The sequence below is a fragment of the Python bivittatus genome, unplaced genomic scaffold (genome assembly GCF_059951505.1).
Source record: "Python bivittatus isolate LINGU-HERP-01145 unplaced genomic scaffold, Pbiv_v1 ctg000480_np1212, whole genome shotgun sequence".
NCBI lineage: Eukaryota > Metazoa > Chordata > Lepidosauria > Squamata > Pythonidae > Python > Python bivittatus.
The window spans coordinates 13773276-13792208 of NW_028277075.1; the positions used below are offsets into that span (position 1 = coordinate 13773276).

At 36.7% G+C, this 18933-nt stretch overlaps 1 protein-coding gene across 8 annotated transcripts in view; it reads left to right on the plus strand.

Annotated features, from left to right (window-relative positions):
* Positions 1-8223: 8223 nt before the first annotated feature.
* The window catches only part of RALGAPA1 (Ral GTPase activating protein catalytic subunit alpha 1), a 156425-nt gene continuing 145715 nt past the window's right edge, over positions 8224-18933 (plus strand). For 5 of the 8 annotated variants that reach the window (XM_025168223.2, XM_025168224.2, XM_025168225.2 and 2 more), the window contains exons 1-4: positions 8224-8656; positions 14324-14434; positions 15635-15684; positions 18583-18640. In XM_025168223.2, coding sequence (XP_025023991.1) covers positions 8551-8656; positions 14324-14434; positions 15635-15684; positions 18583-18640 — 325 coding nt within the window. In that variant the 5' untranslated portion in view covers positions 8224-8550. The remainder of the gene's footprint in view (positions 8657-14323; positions 14435-15634; positions 15685-18582; positions 18641-18933) is intronic. The other 3 variants (XM_088145368.1, XM_025168226.2, XM_007430682.3) reach the window with 1 other exon arrangement.

Consider the following 18933-nt stretch of genomic DNA (forward strand, 5'->3'; position numbering starts at 1 on the left):
TCGGGGAAGGCTTGTGGACCCGGGTGGGTAGTGGAAGACGGGCAGGAGGCGGGGGAAGAGAGCAGCTGAGGGTCGAAGCGTACTCTAAACATAGATTTGGAGCAGGGGGATTAGGGCTGCCTTCATCTTATTTGAAATAAAAACGGAATTGGTGAAAGGGGCAATAGCCACCGATTGACTTTTCTTCCTGGGGGGAAGCTTTCGGGAACATCCTCCTTCGAGGACTGTTGCATGTAGGCAAACGGGGAGGAGTACAAGTGGGGCAACGTGTGGGAGAGGGCAGCGTCTACTCCTCCCTCTGCGTCTCAGATGCTCACTCTCTCTGAGTACTGTAGCTGGAAGAATTAGCCCATTAGCGCTCCTGGAGGCAGAAGTGAGTTGCTGCGTCGCCTTTCGGGTCGATGCTTCCCAGCACCCGGAGCAGACGTTTCTTAATCACGATTTATCATCGACAATTGGCTGGTTCCGTACTGCACATTAAGTCATAAAGCCATGTCTCCCTTAGAGCTGTGAGGACCAATCTCAAATACAGAGATTTTGGGGATGGACTGGGGGATTGTTTTGTTCCTAATTTTTCCAGCAAATTGGAAAAGAATACTCAAAATAATTATTTTGAAATCTTGTCACTTTTAGAGTGAGTAAATTGCTTTTTAAGATTAACTTTACTTCCCAAAGTGAAGATGTTCATATAAAACAAATACATATTGCACAATTCAGTGTTTTCAGTACTGTTATAAATTTTAATTTGATAATCCAGATACAGGTAGATCTCACTTAATGACTGCCCTGTTTAGTGACCATTCAAAGCTACGACTGACTGTTGCAGTGTTCTGTGGTCATGTGATCACCATTTGTTTGCTTTATAATCGGCTTCCGACAAGCAGAGTCAGTGGAGAAGCCAGCAGTAAAATTGCAAGTCACAGTCATGTGATGTCTTGCTTAATTACCATGTCATTTAGAGACAGAGTTGGTGATCCCAATTGTCGCTAAGTGAGGACTACCTGTATACTTTTCATCCATAATATTGTGCTTATATGAGACATTACTGTCTAATAATATATTGTTATTTCTTGCTATAACAGTTGGAAGTTATAGTGTCATTTTTTTCTACTTTGCCAGATATCAGTAATAAATAAATATGTTGAATACCTTTCTCCTATCTCCATGTATCTGGGAGAAGATTCTTATATTCTTAGTGAACAAGTATAGGACTGGCATTTATACTTTTGAGCTGCAATCCAGAGCACCCTTAGCTGCAAGAGAGCTCATGGAAAAGAACAGATCTACAATAATTCTAAGCAAACATAATTTTTTGAAAAATCTTTTCTGTAGCCCCTTAAAGTTGGCCTTTGAAAATACTGAAGTAAATAAAATTGCCCAGCCAGTTCCACAGATATACTACAGTATATCTATACTATGCACTGTAATACAATTTTATAAACTCACTAGTTCATAAATAAAACCTTAGTAATTTATAAATAATGTGTTTTATGCTACTAAACAAGCAAAATAATGTTAAGTTGGATATGAAGTATATATATTTATATATTTCTCAGGCAGGATGGAACTTGTTTCATGGCTACATGCAATTTCAGAAAAGTTTACATCTGTAGCTTTCCATATTGATGATTTATAATCTGTTTAATATATTTTTCTTGCCTTCTAAAATTTTCTATTTCTATATCCATTTTTAAGATGGGGCAATCAGAATTATATAGAATTCCACATGCAACCAATTATTGCTTTCTTTAATGGTATTATAACACTGGTTGCTTTATATAAAAGCATTCCAAGAATTTTTTTTTATTCTCAATCCTTTTCTTTAGCATGGAATTTGCTTTTTTTAATTGCTATTAAACACTGAGTTCTCCATCACACCTGTAAATGTTCATTCAGAGATTCTCAGTTTAAGAACTATCAGTGAATAATAATAATAATAATAATAATAATAATACTGTAATAATAATAATTTATTAAACCTGTATGCTGCCCAACTCTCAACCACTCTGAGCAGCTCACAAAAATCAAACTAAGTTACAATAAAATAAATAGAAGATGAAAGATAAGGTTAAAAGATGGCAAGCTGATGCTAGTACATCTTATGAATCAACATATTTAGAATTACATTATTATGGCTTACAGCTTGAAATGCTTCAACAAGAACAGAATTTAGTAGTTTTGCAGGTTATTCCATTCAAAAATTAAGCTAGGCCAATTTTGGAGGAAAAAAGTTATCACTGCCATAGGGAGACCTAACTCATTTTCTGTTGATTGTTGATTTACAGAAGGATTAAAGCTGAAAAGGAGTATATACTGTATAGCAACTTGGGTGGCCACATTCTTTACTGTGATGTGTGTGCTTAGGCTTTAAATAGGTGAGAATTAGTAGACGAGGCAAAAGGAAGCAAAGGGGCAGAAAGGAATAGTAGGTGAAAATGAATAGAACCATAAACATTTTAGAGAAAGAAGTTGTATCCTGTATGGACCAGAAAAATAATGTAGATATTTGGCATTACATTAATTCAAACTCCCTATTTCATCATCTGTAACTATAAGAAGTGCTATGGCACTATGATTAGTCTCTCCAAAAAATTATGTTTCTAAGGAGTTGAGGTACTTTGAAAGACATGCTAAGATCACACACCCATATTACTAAAGCATTATATGCAAACCTATGAACAAGTACATGCTATTATTAATTATTAAAATGAAATTGAAATATTTTAATAAATTACCATTATCCACCTTCATAACACAAGTCTACTTCTTTTTCCTCTCCTGCACCTGAAAGCACAAACGGACAGTATTTAGCCATTGTGCCCAACAAGGGAGCAGGGCAAGTCCCTTTCAGCTGGACTCACACTGCATGCATTGTCAGTCAATGGATAGAGAGAAGAAAAGCTAGTAAAGCTTTTCCCCCTACTTGTGTTTCACAGTGATGGATCATTGGCAGGAACAGAAGGAATTGGACTTTGGGGGATGGAAGCAGTATGGGAGCCATAACAGGTATCAAGACATAGATGTACTATTAACTGTGATGGTGCAAAAATGACAAAATATGCTTCGTGATTCAACCCCCACTCTTTTGTACTTATGTCATGATGTCAGACACAAGTAGGTAAGTCACATGGTTTGTGTAGTGACATTCTTATGTGTGTTTTGTCACTTGCCTATCCCCAGCAGATGCCTAACTTGATTGATAACTGGTACAGCCAAGTATATGAGAGAAATAGCAACAGCATACAGTGATAGCAAGAATGGTGGGCAACATGATGTGCCTAAATTGGGCAGAGTGGCAGATAGGGCAACCCCCCCGCCCTTTTTGCATACCAGTCCCAGTGTGTGGAAAACCCAAACGGTCTTTGTTTTGCACTCAGATGACATGATGAGCTGCAAAGTTTGATTAAATAGCCGAACATATCATGCAAATATACATGAAAACTGGAAAGGGAATTTCCTTGGTTCTTTTGAGTCTTATGGTTAGGACAAAACTAAAGTCTGTTGATTGGGGTAGAAGCAGTACAGACAAAGCTTCCTCGACCAAAAAGGCTAGGTATGGCAGCAGAATAGCTAGTGAAATGCTTAGATTCCAAACTGAATTAAGCTTAGCCAGAATGAGAGATAAGAAAATCAGTTTGGTGTAGTGGTTAAGGCACCAGGCTAGAAACCGGGAGACTATGAGGTCTAGTTTTAGACTTAGGCATGAAACCAGCTAGGTGACTCAGGACCAGTCATTCTCTCTCAGCCTGTAATGGGCAGAAGGCATAACCTTGAGGAATACAAGGAAGAGCCCAACCAAGACAATGGTCAGATAAAAGAAATCTGAATCTGGGCCAGAACGGTAACCTGAGAAAGTGTCTCAGACAAAACCCTTCCTAGTTCTCACAAAGGGAGGGAGGGGGGAAGCATATTCAGATATGCAAGATTTTGTTACTGTAACCTTATAATAAAAGTAGTATTAGCATGCATGACTTTGGTTTCCTAGTCTGATCTACCTTGAATGGTTGACACAGCCCTAGGAAGAAGGCAATGGCAAACCTTTTCCAAAAATCTTGCCAAGAAACTGCAGGGACCAGTACAGGCAGTCACCAGGAGTCAACACAGACTCAAAGGGATCCCCCCCAAAAGTATGAGAGATACACAACATTGCTAGGCTACTCTCTTAGTCTTAGAGTTAATCCATACTGTAGTTGATCAGAGTTAATCCATACTATAGTAAAACTAATAAGAACAACGAAGTTGTGACACCAATTAAATCTGCGCTTTCTACATTTCTCTTTAAATGCAATTGTAACTGCATGTCTTAGTTACATGGGCCTTTCTACTATGTCAGATGTTCCAGGAACTGACTCCCAGCCCTGTTCATTATGTAAAAAATTAAAAGCAGATATACCTTTTTATGGTTTAAAAATTTATGTGTTTTAAATTGTTTGCAAACATTTAAAGAGACGCTTTAAACAAGTTTTTAAAAAAATAATAGGCACAGTAAAAAAAAAACTTAGCATGCAATTCCAAGTACTCAGAGCAATAAATATGCAAAAAGGTGATCCACAAGGATTTTGTATACAGAACTGCCATTCAAATGACTGCCTCCTAGTGTGGCAAAATGGAGGGTGTCAACATTTGTAGCACTGGGATAAGTCTTGAGAAGTTAAAAAGACTTAAATTGCTTCCAGGGATTTGCGCATTATCCTGTCTTCTATTTCAACGTTTCATGTGTGTTCTTTGTTCTACTGAGCAGCTCTCTGGTTTGCATAATATAAACTGCTGGACAAGAATCCTGAAATAAAATGGCTTAAGCCACATCCCAGGCTATTCTTGTATTATCCCAACAGTGTGAAAATTGCTTTTGTTTAGCAACTTTGCTCGTAGAAACAGAAAAGTGCATCTTGTCTGAAACAGGAGGTAAATTACTCTAAATTTTATTCCAACACAGTTTCTAGGGCTTGATATTTACAACCTTGAATGTTTTTTCTTTGTTCTTTGGTGGCAATGTAGAGGAACTGGTCAGATCGATTTAGCCGGAGGATAGGTTTAACACCTCCTGTGGATAAAAATAATCTCTAAGATAGTAGATACCAACTACTGCATTATCTTAGAATCTCTGAGATAAAGTATTAATAAAGATGCTAGTAGAATATTTGGTTTTCTTTAAAACAGATACCCACAGCTCTCCAAAATGCAACTACATCTCTGTTCACAATTTCTAGGTTGAGTTCCTGCCAATAAATCAAATGGATATGAATCACAGTCTTTGCTCAAACAAGGGTCACAGGAAAGTGGGCAGAAATATGAAAGTCTGAGGACAGTACTACAGGGTTAGTTCCCTCCTAAATGAGCTATAAGAAGAATTCCACTTTTGTTTTAAGCAAGACAGAGGTCTTGTAGAATGTAAAATACAACATATATAATTCAGGCATAGTTCTGGCCATTTTTTAAATGAGCAATTAGCCCTGAAGTCATAGTATTGCTTGACAAATTCACTGTCTGGTAGAGGAACTTCCTGGTTAATTCTAAACTGCTGCTGTTGATGGTGATCTTCCTCAGAGGATTATATTATAATTCTGAATGGTAGCATTTCTACCACAAAGACAAAAGTTAGCAGCAAAGAGAGGACTTTATATCATTTTAAAATTTATCCTGCTATAATATGCACATGAGGACTATTTTATACCATTGTAGGGTATCGTATTGGGCCTAGAGAGTCACATCTCTGTATATGAATATACAATCACTTCTACACATCCACAAGCATGTATACACACACAGTAGGGTTGGCAGCTCTCCAGATTTTATCTCCAAAAGTTGCACCTTTCTGGAACTCTGTAAAGCAGCTTGCTGCTTTCCAGCATCAGAAGACAGTTGTGCAACTTGGGGAAAAGACACAACTGCTTTCTGGTATTGCATTCATGCTCCTGTGCATTCCAAAGTACCTTTTGGAGGTCAAATCTGACATGCTGCACAAACCTAACATACATAGATGCATCTCAATAGAAGAGAATATAGGTAGCTCAGGGTGATACTGTGGAGTCCTTGGGGTTCTCTGAGCTTGGTTGTTTTTTTGCAGACGTTTCATTATACATCTAGGTAACATCTTCAGTGCTAGAAGGGAGTGGGGTTTGCTCTCTGTTTATATACAGAACTTGCCTGTCAGTGTTGGTGGGGGAGTTGTTTTTTCCTTGGTAGTTCCTTGATTAGGGTATCATTTACTGCTTGTTTGTCTGGTGTTGATCCTGCTGTTAGTCCCTGCTTATCTGGGTGTTGATTGCTGGTGAGGTGTTCTGGTCTTTTTGTTTCCTTTTTATTGTCTCTTTTGAATTGTGGGTAGATGTTGTTTATCTCTGTGTGCCTGTTGTTAGCTATCTTGTCTGAATACAAGCTTCCAGGAATTCCCTAGAATTTTTGGATTTAGCTTGTTCTCAGATGCTGATAGTTTCCCAGTTGAAACTATGGTTATGTCTGCCCATGTGTTGTGAGATGAAGCAGTTTTCATTGTGTCTTCTGACTACTAGTTGGTGTTCATGGATGCACTCTGCTAGCCTTCTGCCTGTCTGTCCTACATAGTGACTATTATAGTCCTTACATTGTATGTGGTAGATGACTCTTGTTTTTTCTTCTTGGGCTACTGAGTCTTTTGGTTTACTTAAGATTTGGAAGTCTTTAGTTGGTTTGTGTGCTATAGTGATGCCGGTGATAGATGATAGATTAACATCTATCATATAGTCTGTTAATCTATGGTGATAGATTAACATACTATTACAACCACATGGGAAATTGTTCACCCAATTTGTTCACACTGTAGGGGGGTAGAGCTCTGGCTGAGTGTGGAATACGCCAGTGCAGCAAGTATCTGTATTGTTATACTCATTTAGCTGCAGGGCAGAAAGGATATAGAGTGGATTCTCTTTTTTTGGCATCTCATTTTAGAACATCTAAATACATAACTCCTCTTTTAAGTCATTATAACATGATATATATGTACCATATTGTATATATTACATATATTATAGCCATACCTTTTTTAAAAAATGAACTGCTATACTATATCATGTGCTAAAAGCAGCATCTGGTCATTAATTAGCACATTTTTTCCATCAATAACGGTAAGATCCAATCATGACATAGCACCTAAAATATATGAGTTGTTTTCCAAGTCTCCAGAAGAAAACCTGCTCACACTAAGTATGCCTCCTCAGTGGTTCAAAAAAGTGCCATAGTGCTGCTATTAAGATTTCACTAAAATGAGGGAATTTTATTCTACCAGTTATTAAACTTTTTGTTGCAAGATCAGTCACTCAGTTGTATATTGGAAGCAATTACAACATTATTCCAACTGTGACCACCTTGAAAAAGTTCTTTTTTCAGTTTCCTAAATATGTTCCCAATGTGATATTAAGATTAGAGGCTAGGCTACTTGAAATTGAAGCTGAAGTCTATTTAGTTATCTTGACAGCCTGGCTAAGGCTTATTCTGGTATCAACTGGGTTGCTGAAGCTAATACCATGTGACAATTTTAGATCTACAGTACATGGTAGAAGAGCATTCCAAACAGTTTATCTCATGCCCTTTTGTCCAAGTTTCTATTATCGCTAGGATTAGATAAGGCAAGAGTTCAATAAACAGAGAATCTGGGACATACATACTGTACTTAAGTCAAATTTCAAGGATTTATTGACCTCACAGAGATTTCTAAAGGATTTTTCTGGCAGCTTATTGGTATTCACTCATCTATCCCAAATATTGATGGACAATCACTGACATGTTATTCTCTCCCAAAATAATCTGTGCTTCCATTTTTTCTTTTCCTGGTAATGTTTATATACTGAATCCCGGAATTATGTAAGTATATCATTACGAGGGTTTCACTTTTGTTAGGCCCTTGCCAGACTTTTGCATATCTAAAAATAATGGGCAAACGTTTGCATTCTAGAACCAAAACAGAATTCCAGACTACACACACCAATGCTGTATAATAACTTAATATCTGAGCTATGAGATCGGTCTTTGATGAAATTCCGAAAGAAAATTTCGGCTTTCTTTTTTCCAAAAATAACTCACAAAGACAACTACGCACGACCTAAAAGGCAAGCGACAGTTGAGCAGAAGCGATTGCGCAGCATCCGGAACAACAGCGCTGCGAGTCTCCTACATATGACGTTAAAGGAAAGAAGTTGCCATGGGGACCGTGGAATTCGCGCCTGACGGCTGTCGTGAACCAAAACGAACACTGAGGGCGTAGGGAAGGAGGAGGAGTAACGCAATGTTGCGCGGGGGGAAAGCCTAAAGCCAACCCTCCCTCGGCACCGCTACCCCTCCCTCTCCTAGTCCTGCGCGTCGCTGAGATTGCGCCGGCCGCACCCCCTGCTTCGAAGCCTCGAGGCGGCGCCGTTGGCTATGTAGAGAAACCCGAATTGGGGGGGGGGCGGATTTCAAGGCCGCAGCGCGTCTCCTCCCGAGCTTTCGGGGGTCCCGGCGGCGATTGGTGCATTGGCAGCCGAAGAACCAGGAGTTAAACACCAAGGAGCCGTCTCCGAGCCCCCGGCAGTCGGGATGTTCTCCAAGAAACCGCACGGTGATGTGCGGAAATCCACCCAGAAGGTGCTGGATACCCGCAAGGACCCACTAACCCGGCTGAAGCACCTGCGCGTGGTCATTGGTGAGGAGGGGAAAGCGGCCTTAGGGCTGAGGGACCGGATGGTGTGGGGACTCAGTGTTTCTCTGGACCAGGTTGTAGCTGAGGGAAGGATCGGATCGTATTTTGCCCAGGGAGCCCTTTCCTATACTTCCCTTCTTTTTGAGGAGAATTATTTCAGCTGACCAAGTGTCAACATGCATTGGGGTGTGAGAAACAGGTGCCTTATCCTGAGATGAGCCGAAGAAGCTCCAGGTCTTTGTTGGCATGACAACTGAGGGCATTAGGGGAGGCCACAGGCAGGGAAAAGATACTTGAAATGAGCTGAAATCATCTGTTTTGCATGCATAGGCCCCTGCTTATCTTACTATGGTGGGTGGGTCAAGATGAGGTAGACTTCTTGCTGCTTCCATTGCCATAATATTTAATTTGACTTTCCAATATGTTAGGACGTGCTTTCCTCAACATGATTTAGGAAGTATCATTGCTGTGGTTAACGTATCTTTGAACATGTTCAGAAGGTCCTAGTTTAGGAAATCTAGCATATAGCTATATAACTTCTAGCACCTGTTGTCTAGATGGCATAACAGGCTGCACTGCTTTCTGATGCTTCAGACATCTAAAAGAGAAAGATACACTGTTGGATCTGGATTGTTTGGTTTTTGTGCAGTTGCACAAAGTGACCACCTGGGTAGTCCCTTATATTGAGATTTGTTTTGTGTGTGTTTGTTTCTCTTTGCTGTTTAATTTAATGGAATCATGTTTCTAGAAAAATCACTGTTTCTGTTTCTAGCAATTTCCAGAGAGATTGCTATATTATGCTGTTGGATCAAAGGCAAGAATATTTTGACATCTTAGAGACAGATGCATTTATTAAAACTTTGGTTTCAGTGGCATGGAATCCAGTTAATCTTGAATCTTATATTACAAAATCATAGAATTATTGGGTGGAGTAGTATTGTGGATTGTCAAGTATAAGACCCTGCCTTATAATAAGGAGTCATACACTGTAATCATTTTTAATAGATAAGGAATAGTAGAAAGTTGCCTTACAAAGCATCTGATTGTTGGTACATCAAGTAGTGCCTTGCATAAGTTTTCAGATAAAATGTTTGCCAGTGTTATCTGAAGATTCCAGTAGTTGGTATTAGAATTTTTGGAATGGAAAGCATATGCTCTGGTATTAAATTATAATGTTTCCTGTAATGTTACATGAATGTCATTACCAAGAAATATATTTTGTTGAAAACCTCCCTTAAAGTAGGTTCTACAATCTCTCGACAATTGTTTCAAGCAATAAAACAGATAAAGAATAGGTCTTTTAAAATGTAGTTCTTGCAATTTTTTTTGTCAGTCCATTTAAACTTACACAACATATGAAGTCTGAGATGATTTGGCTTTTAGATTTGGTGGTAAAAGTAGAACCTTTGCTTGCAACAGCATTGCATTCTAAGGTTTGATAAGCATTAGTGTTTGAATGAAATGAATTGTTCTACAGAAGTTCCTGTTAAATTTAAAACCTATTTTTGCAGATTCCATCTCTAAGAAGAATGCTTTATAAAATGAATATAATTTAAAAATACATATAGAAACATATATGTTTTTGAGGTCAACAACTAATTCAGCTTTCTCCATGTTGGGACCTATATTATATAGATAAATTAGCCCCAAAGTTGAGAGGAATATGTTCCTTACTACGGTTTAGGAATGAGTATATACCTTACTTATTTCTCATGACTTTTAATGCCATTATTTATCTTTTGCAATATATATATGATTATTACTTATACTTAATTTTGAATAAATAATAGTGATGTTTTTACTATCCTTTGTAAGCAGCCAAGGCCATTAAGTGTGTGTGTAACATACACATTTTATAAATAAATAAAATGCAATATGTTTAACAGAGGCATTCCCTAGGGCAAATTTCACTTATAAAATATGCTTTCAGGCAAGCCAAGTTGCTGCATTAGTTTTAACATGCAAGTTTGTTTATTATATTAGTCATTTAATAGTATGTAATATTTATGTAACTTGTAAAAATCAAACAAAATTAAACAATAAGAATATAGCAATTAACAATAAGGTCCCTCCCCCAATATTACATGGATATATTTCTTTTAGGAAAGTGGTCACCAAGCAGAGCAATTAATGAAAAACCTTACCTTCCAATAGCAGTTCTTCAGATTACAATGTGAAGTGCCTCTGCACATGGTCTTAAGGAATGTGTAAAACATATTCCTCTAAGTCTTGAAATTTTAAACTAAGTAGACCTCATGTAGCAGCTTCTCCTGTTTCTTATTTTTAACAAAATCTTCAGTTCTCTGGCCATCAAGCTTCAATATACAGGTAGTCCTTGTTTAGTGACTGCCTCATTTAGCAACCATTCATAGTTACAATGGTGATGAAAGAATAACTTTATGACCAGTCCTCACATTTATGGCCTTTGCAGGTCTGTAAAGCAAAGGAAAGCTGAAGTAAGATCATAAGCACAGTCGCAATTTCACTTAGCAACCACTTTGCTTAACGATGAGTTGCCAGTCCCAATTGTGGTCACTAAACGAGGACTACCTGTACATGTATACCAATGCATGCAAATGGTTAAGTACTTCTGTCAAATTTTATGTTTCATTGAATCCGTAAGTGAGGTGAGATTGGCCTCAATGCTGTTGACCTTCCAGAAGGCCCTCAAAACTTGGTTTTACCATTGGGCCTGGAGATCCCATGGAATGGTATGAATTTAGACTGCACACTTCCCTGTCTTTTTGTGTCAGAGATATCCTGGTTGAAGAGATTTTGGCAATAGTATTGTTCTGCAAATATTCATGGAAAAACTAATGGAAGACATTTCACAAAAGAGATGTGGATCAAAATATATACTGAGGTATAACACAAGACTTTATGCAAGTGATTACATAGTGTTTCTGCTAACATGAATCTTGAGACATTTGAGCTAATGGGTGTCTTGGGTTCTTTCAGAGAGTACATAAGGCCTTGCACTACTAGGAACATACCTTTTTAAATCTTCATACAAGGATTTTGCATAATTAGGAAAAGTATAAGTTTTATTTTTTTAAAAAAATAATTTATCCTGCCATTCGTATAAAACCTGTCAGAGTCACTGACTTTATAGTTGTGCATTCCATTTGATTAACTACTTTTTAAAAAAAATGTTAAATTACTCCTGTGCTTATATACTGTATATAGGTTAAAAAGAGAAACATATTCAAGGGCACTTCCTTGATTATAAATTCATACTGTCTAAATCATATTTATTTTCTAAGGCAATTTGATATAGTAGAGAGCATATTTGAAAGGTCAACCACCTGTCAAAAGTGATAAGCATATTAGCTTATTTTATTAATTGGATATATAGATGATTTTTTTCAATGCTCAGAATGGCTATAATGTAAAAAATGCATTAATATGTTGGATAAAATGGTCAAGATAAATGAAGCATGACTTCAAATTTTGTTCCTGTTTAGATGTTTACTGATTACCAAAAACAGTAAAAAAAAAAAAGTCTAAAAGAGCCAAAAGGTATCAAGGCCCTGTACTGCATAAAAAACAGAAAATAAATTGTTAATTACAGTTCTGAAAATGGAAGTTTCTTAAAGATGTTTGCAGGAGAAATATCACTATTTTCATTCTGATTTTATTAATTGTGATATTCCTTTTGGTGAGGAATTATGGCTCAGGGTACCACTTTAAAAATACTCAGGTTAAGAACCACAAAAAATATGTTTTAAAACATCTAGAGAATGAAATAAAACTATTTAAAATAGCCTAGCCAAACAATTTTATAGCCTTCTTAATATTAGGCAAAGGTAGAGCTAATATGACCTTCTTACAGTGAGCCAGAATTTAGGTTTTGGAACAGAAAATACCCTGTCTCCATCAACAAATTCTCTTGATGCTGGAGCATATTGTTATCTTACATCATAAGAAAATAATACTAACAATAGTAAACTCAGATTATACTGAATCTGGGTTCAGTTACGTTTAATGCTAGCAGTGAAGGTTTTCAGAAACCTTTATATGTACACATACCTTCTGAATATAAACAACGACTTTTGATAAGTACTGTACAGTAAGAGATCTTGTTAATCTCTCCCTAATCCTTTAATGTATGTCTCAGCCTTTTATTTTGTAGTCATGTTGCTTAAGATCCATCTTTGTTTTTATCTCTCCTTACACAAACTGTTTTCTTAATTAAATCTGCTTTTACCTTTCTTTTTAACATAAGCTCTAATAGATATGATAGCATGGCTTCTGGAATTTTTTTAATAAATAAAGCTCCACTCTGGATAATGCCACCAGGGAAAAGGAGGGAGGAGAGCTTAGAACTGAGGAATTAGCAAATTCTGAGCTGCTGCCCAAGTGCCTTTCTATAGTGATGTGTGGGGCATTTTTTAACTAATTTTTTTTTCCTATCCCTCACCCTGGCCAGATCTGGCTCATGTTCAAACTCAGTTGTTCTGTTGTGTATTAGTCCCCAGTAAAAGTAGACTAGATTTGGTCCAAGAGAGTAATCCTATTCACCAACAGACAAATAAGAGTCCTAAAGCCGCTATAAATAATTTTTCCCAATATTCCTTTGGGTTGGAGAGATAGATAAAATTCTACTTCGTGTGCCATGCCCAGTGTTCACTAGGTCTCAAAAGGGTAATAAATATTGTAACATTAATAAATAGTCTTGTTTTACTTTAGTGGCAGCATACATTCAAGGCCTTTAGTATTGATCCTAAGGCTCAGTTAGGTTCATATAGCTGCAATTGATTCTTCAAACCTTTAAGGAATTTTAATGAATGTATTTGAGGTCAAAGAAGTTTATGATATCCCAATAATACCAAACATCAAATCTTGGGAAAATCTATTCTGTCATGATTATATTACCAAAATGATCTCCTGTATATCAATGCCTGTTACTTTTATGGTAGGAAATTAAAATATTCCTCAATTCCTGAATCATACTCTCAATCAGAGCTACATAACTAAGGTCTCTGAAAGCCTTGGATGCTGCCCTCAGAATCTATCAAAATTTGCTTTCATGTTGTGATTCTTAATGTGACAGAAGGGGAAATTAAAGTTAAACAAATTTAACTTGTCTTAGCCATGTCTGCTTTATCAAGTATACTCTATCAATATCAATATGCTATCAAAGGGCAAGTGTAGTCTTCAGCCCCTCTAAACATGCACCTCAGTTCTAAACTATTGCAGGTTTGACAAAACAAATGAAATTGATATTTCAAGTTGTTTTGCCAAGTACTCCTTAAATTAATAGGACTACAGTGATTTGTTGTTTTATCTACTGAATAATTACCTGGCTTATACACTGTGGTGTTAAAGTAGTGAGTGCAGTATAGATAGCCTATCAGCACTGGCTTATGGTTCTTTGAATAGATTTATGATTGCTAATAAAATATCTGAAATATAGTAAGGTATATATTAGCTTATATGTAGAAAATAAAACTTTTTTCATATATTTGTTCCTGTTAAATTAGCTGCTGTTGTCCCATAAAAGCCTCATTTTATATACTGTTTTCAAACAGTATACCATAGCACTTTTATAGATCTGGTGACTTCTATTTGTAAAACATTTATGGGTTTTATATTGATTAACATATTTTCATTAATTAGCTTGTTTTAAAACATTGTATATATTAACATCATGTCCTATTTATTTTGCAGAGAATTCAGAATCTATTGACCTTAAGCAGTTTTTTGAATTACATTTTTCACACATATATTATGTGTTTTTTGAAAATTTTGTGACTATTGAAATAAGTCTGAAACAGAAAGGTAAGAACAAAAGTTAAATATATAATCCTCCATTTGTAGTCCTGGTTTTTGAAATATATAATTTTTTGTATAAACATAGAGAAATTTTACCAAAGGTTTTCTGTTCAGAACTATTTACTGCTGTAATTAGTCCTCTTGATACACATTAATAAGACATTACTTTATGGCTGTATTAATACATATTAGTAAACCATTAGTTATGATATGAACTAATGTGATAAGTGTTGGACTGGCGTCATAGAGGCCAGGTTCAGGTTTGTCCTCAGCCATGGAAACTCAATGGATGACTATTAGCCATTCACACACTATTAGCCCAGCCTACCTCACAAGTTGATACTGTTATAGGAGTGCTATGATTTGATTGATTGGTTGATTATATCCTACTTTTATTTTGTACAACTCAAGGCCGTGTACATAATGCTCTGTGCTTTTAACCTTGAGCTCCTGAAGCAAAAGTGGCATATAAATCTAACAAATAAATCAGTTTTGTAGCTGAGCAAATTACTTGTTGTTTAACCATCAGAGGTTTCCTACCAAAATTCATTTAGTAATTAAATCTGATAATCTGCTTTTTAAACGGTTCACTGTTTTGTGAATATCAATCTGACATTGATTTATTTGTCTCCAGTTCTAGTTGTTCAGACAAACAAAACTTTATTTTTAAACTTGATTGACTTTCATATCAGTTTCATTTGAATACAAGCTTGATGATCCATCATTAAAAATTCTTACAATAACAACATTGGGGAAAAAATAGAATATTAAAGCAGATAAGTGGCAATCAGAGTTTGTGGTTCTTATTTAAAAGCCTAGTCAAAGTCTGCCAGCTCAGATGGGTATGCAGATGTATAAACTTCATTACAAATGGCAAAATGGCAGATAATTTTTATCCATTTGTAGATAAGTTTTATCCATTTGTAGAGATCTCCTGCTTTCTCATTTTACCTATGAGATAGTGAATAGAACAGCAAAAACCAGAATCTATTTCTGTAGGAAAGGACCAAATAGTAGATAGTCTGATCAAGTCTTGCAGTTCCACCTTTTCCTCTAAACAGCTGAAGTGAATCTTATACAGTATAGCATAAGAAAGTACTGTATATTTCTGAATAGAGTAAATTTTGTTGTTGTGTCATAGCACTAAGGGTATTTTCATCATTTAATCTTCAGTTGCTATAAACTATCCTTTTCTCTTCTATTTAGGTCACAAATCTCAAAGGGAAGAACTAGATGCTATACTTTTTATTTTTGAGGTATGGCTAGAGAATTACTTCTACTGTACCATGGACATCTTTTATTTTGGTGAATTTGTTATATACTTTCTTATAGCGCAAGCTTGTAAAAATAAGTTAGAAAGTCAAGAATTTACTCTCTAATGATTCCATGTTTTTAGCATTTTAGATTTTAATTAGTCTCTCTTCCTTTCTCTTTCAAGATTGGCAGAAATCAGATGCCAAAAAAGAGAGGACTGTAGAGATTGTTCTCTTTGGACATAGTCTAGATAGGTCCTTTAGGTGAAACAGAAACTTGTGTATTCAAAAATATTTATGATTTACTACTAATGGTATTATCTTCAAATCTGAAAAAAAAGTCCTAATAAAGTCCTAAGCACTTTATTAAAATGTGGCTTTTGCATAGCAGACCCTCTTCTACACATAGGTTTCTTTGAATTACAATAATAGTTTGTGTTTCAAGTTTAGAATTCTGTATTCTAATAACTGCAAATGACACAGTTTCCTCCCTTGCTTGCAGCTTGCTTGAAAATGTGGAATTTTCAAGTAATTTAACAATAAATATGGAGTAAGCATTTTTGCTTTCAGCATATGGAAGTATTCAGACTTTTACAACTTCACAAAAGAAAACTGAACTGGTAGTGGTCTGGATTGTCAGTTTGCTTTAGCTCCATGGCAGTCATAAATATTTTGTTGCAGATTGTCAGTGTTTGAGGCCTGGAAGTAGGCAGCTACAGTAGATGCATTTGCACAACATATTATATCATTTGTGTGTTAACTTGAATATCCATATTGCCTTCTTACACCTACAGTGGGGCAAAAAAGTATTTAGTCAGCCACCAATTGTGCAAATTCTCCCACTTAAAAAGATGAGAGAGGCCTGTAATTTTCATCATAGGTATACCTCAACTATGAGAGACAAAATGGGGAAAAAAATCCAGAAAATCACATTGTCTGATTTTTAAAGAATTTATTTGCAAATCATGGTGGAAAATAAGTATTTGGTCAATATCAAAAGTTCATCTCAATACTTTGTTATATATCCTTTGTTGGCAATGACAGAGGTCAAATGTTTTCTGTAAGTCTTCACAAGGTTTTCACACACTGTTGCTGGTATTTTGGCCCATTCCTCCATGCAGATCTCCTCTAGAGCAGTGACGTTTTGGGGCTGTTGCTGGGCAACACGGACTTTCAACTCCCTCCAAAGGTTTTCCATGGGGTTGAGATCTGGAGACTGGCTAGGCCACTCCAGGACCTTGAAATGCTTCTTACGAAGCCACTCCTTCGTTGCCCGGGCGGTGTGTTTGGGATCATTGTCATGCTGAAAGACCCAGCCACGTTTCATCTTCAATGCCCTTGCTGATGGAAGGAGGTGTTCACTCAAAATCTCACGATACATGGCCCCATTCATTCTTTCCTTTTCACAGATCAGTCGTCCTGGTCCCTTTGCAGAAAAACAGCCCCAAAGCATGATGTTTCCACCCCCATGCTTCACAGTAGGTACGGTGTTCTTTGGATGCAACTCAGCATTCTCTCTCCTCCAAACACGACGAGTTGAGTTTAGTCCAAAACGTTCTACTTTGGTTTCATCTGACCATATGACATTATCCCAATCCTCTTCTGGATCATCCAGATGCTCTCTAGCAAACTTCAGACAGGCCCGGACATGTACTGGCTTAAGCAGGGGGACACGTCTGGCACTGGAGGATTTGAGTCCCTGGCAGCGTAGTGTGTTACTGATGGTAGCCTTTGTTACTTTGGTCCCAGCTCTCTGCAGGTCATTCACTAGGTCCCCCCGTGTGGTTCTGGGATTTTTGCTCACCGTTCTTGTGATCATTTTGACCCCACGGGGTGAGATCTTGCATGGAGCCCCAGATCGAGGGAGATTATCAGTGGTCTTATATGTCTTCCATTTTCTAATTATTGCTCCCACAGTTGATTTCTTCACACCAAGCTGCTTGCCTATTGCAGATTCAGTCTTCCCAGCCTGGTGCAGGTCTACAATTTTGTTTCTGGTGTCCTTCAACAGCTCTTTGGTCTTGGCCATAGTGGAGTTTGGAGTGTGACTGTTTGAGGTTGTGGACAGGTGTCTTTTATACGGATAACAAGGTCAAACAGGTGCCATTACTACAGGTAACGAGTGGAGGACACAGGAGCCTCTTAAAGTAGTTGTTACAGGTCTGTGAGAGCCAGACATCTTGCTTGTTTGTAGGTGACCAAATACTTATTTTCCACCATGATTTGCAAATAAATTCTTTAAAAATCAGACAACGTGATTTTCTGGATTTTTTTTCTCATTTTGTCTCTCATAGTTGAGGTATACCTATGATGAAAATTACAGGCCCCTCTCATCTTTTTAAGTGGGAGAACTTGCACAATTGGTGGCTGACTAAATACTTTTTGGCCCCACTGTATATCACAAAGTTCATTAGCTATGTCATGACATAATTAAAAGAGCTAAACAGAGATAATTCATCATGGCTAAGCATGGGACAAGAACAAGCTACAATCTGTGCATTTACAATAACCAAACAGAGCAGTTTAATGTTTCCTATGAATGCACCTATTGATCTGATATTCACAAGAGTTATGTTTTCATTATTTCAGAATATTTTTTTATTTGTGAAATGGCATTATTATTTTCTGTAATTTGTAAGCAATTCTGATGTTGAATTCAAGAATGGAGAACTTTATTCAAGTTTTAAAAAGTGTAGGCTTAACAGAATCTAGAAATAGAGCTCTATAATGAAAAGCAGGATATAAATGTCTTAACTGAAATAATAAAAATGCAAACTATGGTCTTCAATTAGTTTTTTAGATGCAGACAATTTGCATATTATTTTAATGGATTGTATTTAATTTTGTCACATGTTTTCATTCCTAATGATTGTGTCATGATTTGTTATTCCTGTTTTGTAGAAAATTTTGCAACTTCTTCCAGAAAGAATTCACCAGAGATGGCAATTTCACAGTATTGGTATGTATTTGTCTTTGAGTCAGGCCTTGCCTAGTAATAATTTTTCTGTCCTTGGCTCCTATTTTGAATTTAATGTCGTTTAAAATGTAGTTTAAAAACTTCTAAGAACTAGAGAGATTTCAGAATTAATGGTACATCTTATGTGATTTATTGAAATGATTGTATTCATTAATGTAATTGAAATGCTAGAAATATATTAATCAATTGTGGTCCAGTATGCATGAGGAAAATAGTAGGAGTAATGTAAAGATGGTGGACACTACCTTAAAGCAAAGACTGGGAGCCTGTGGTCC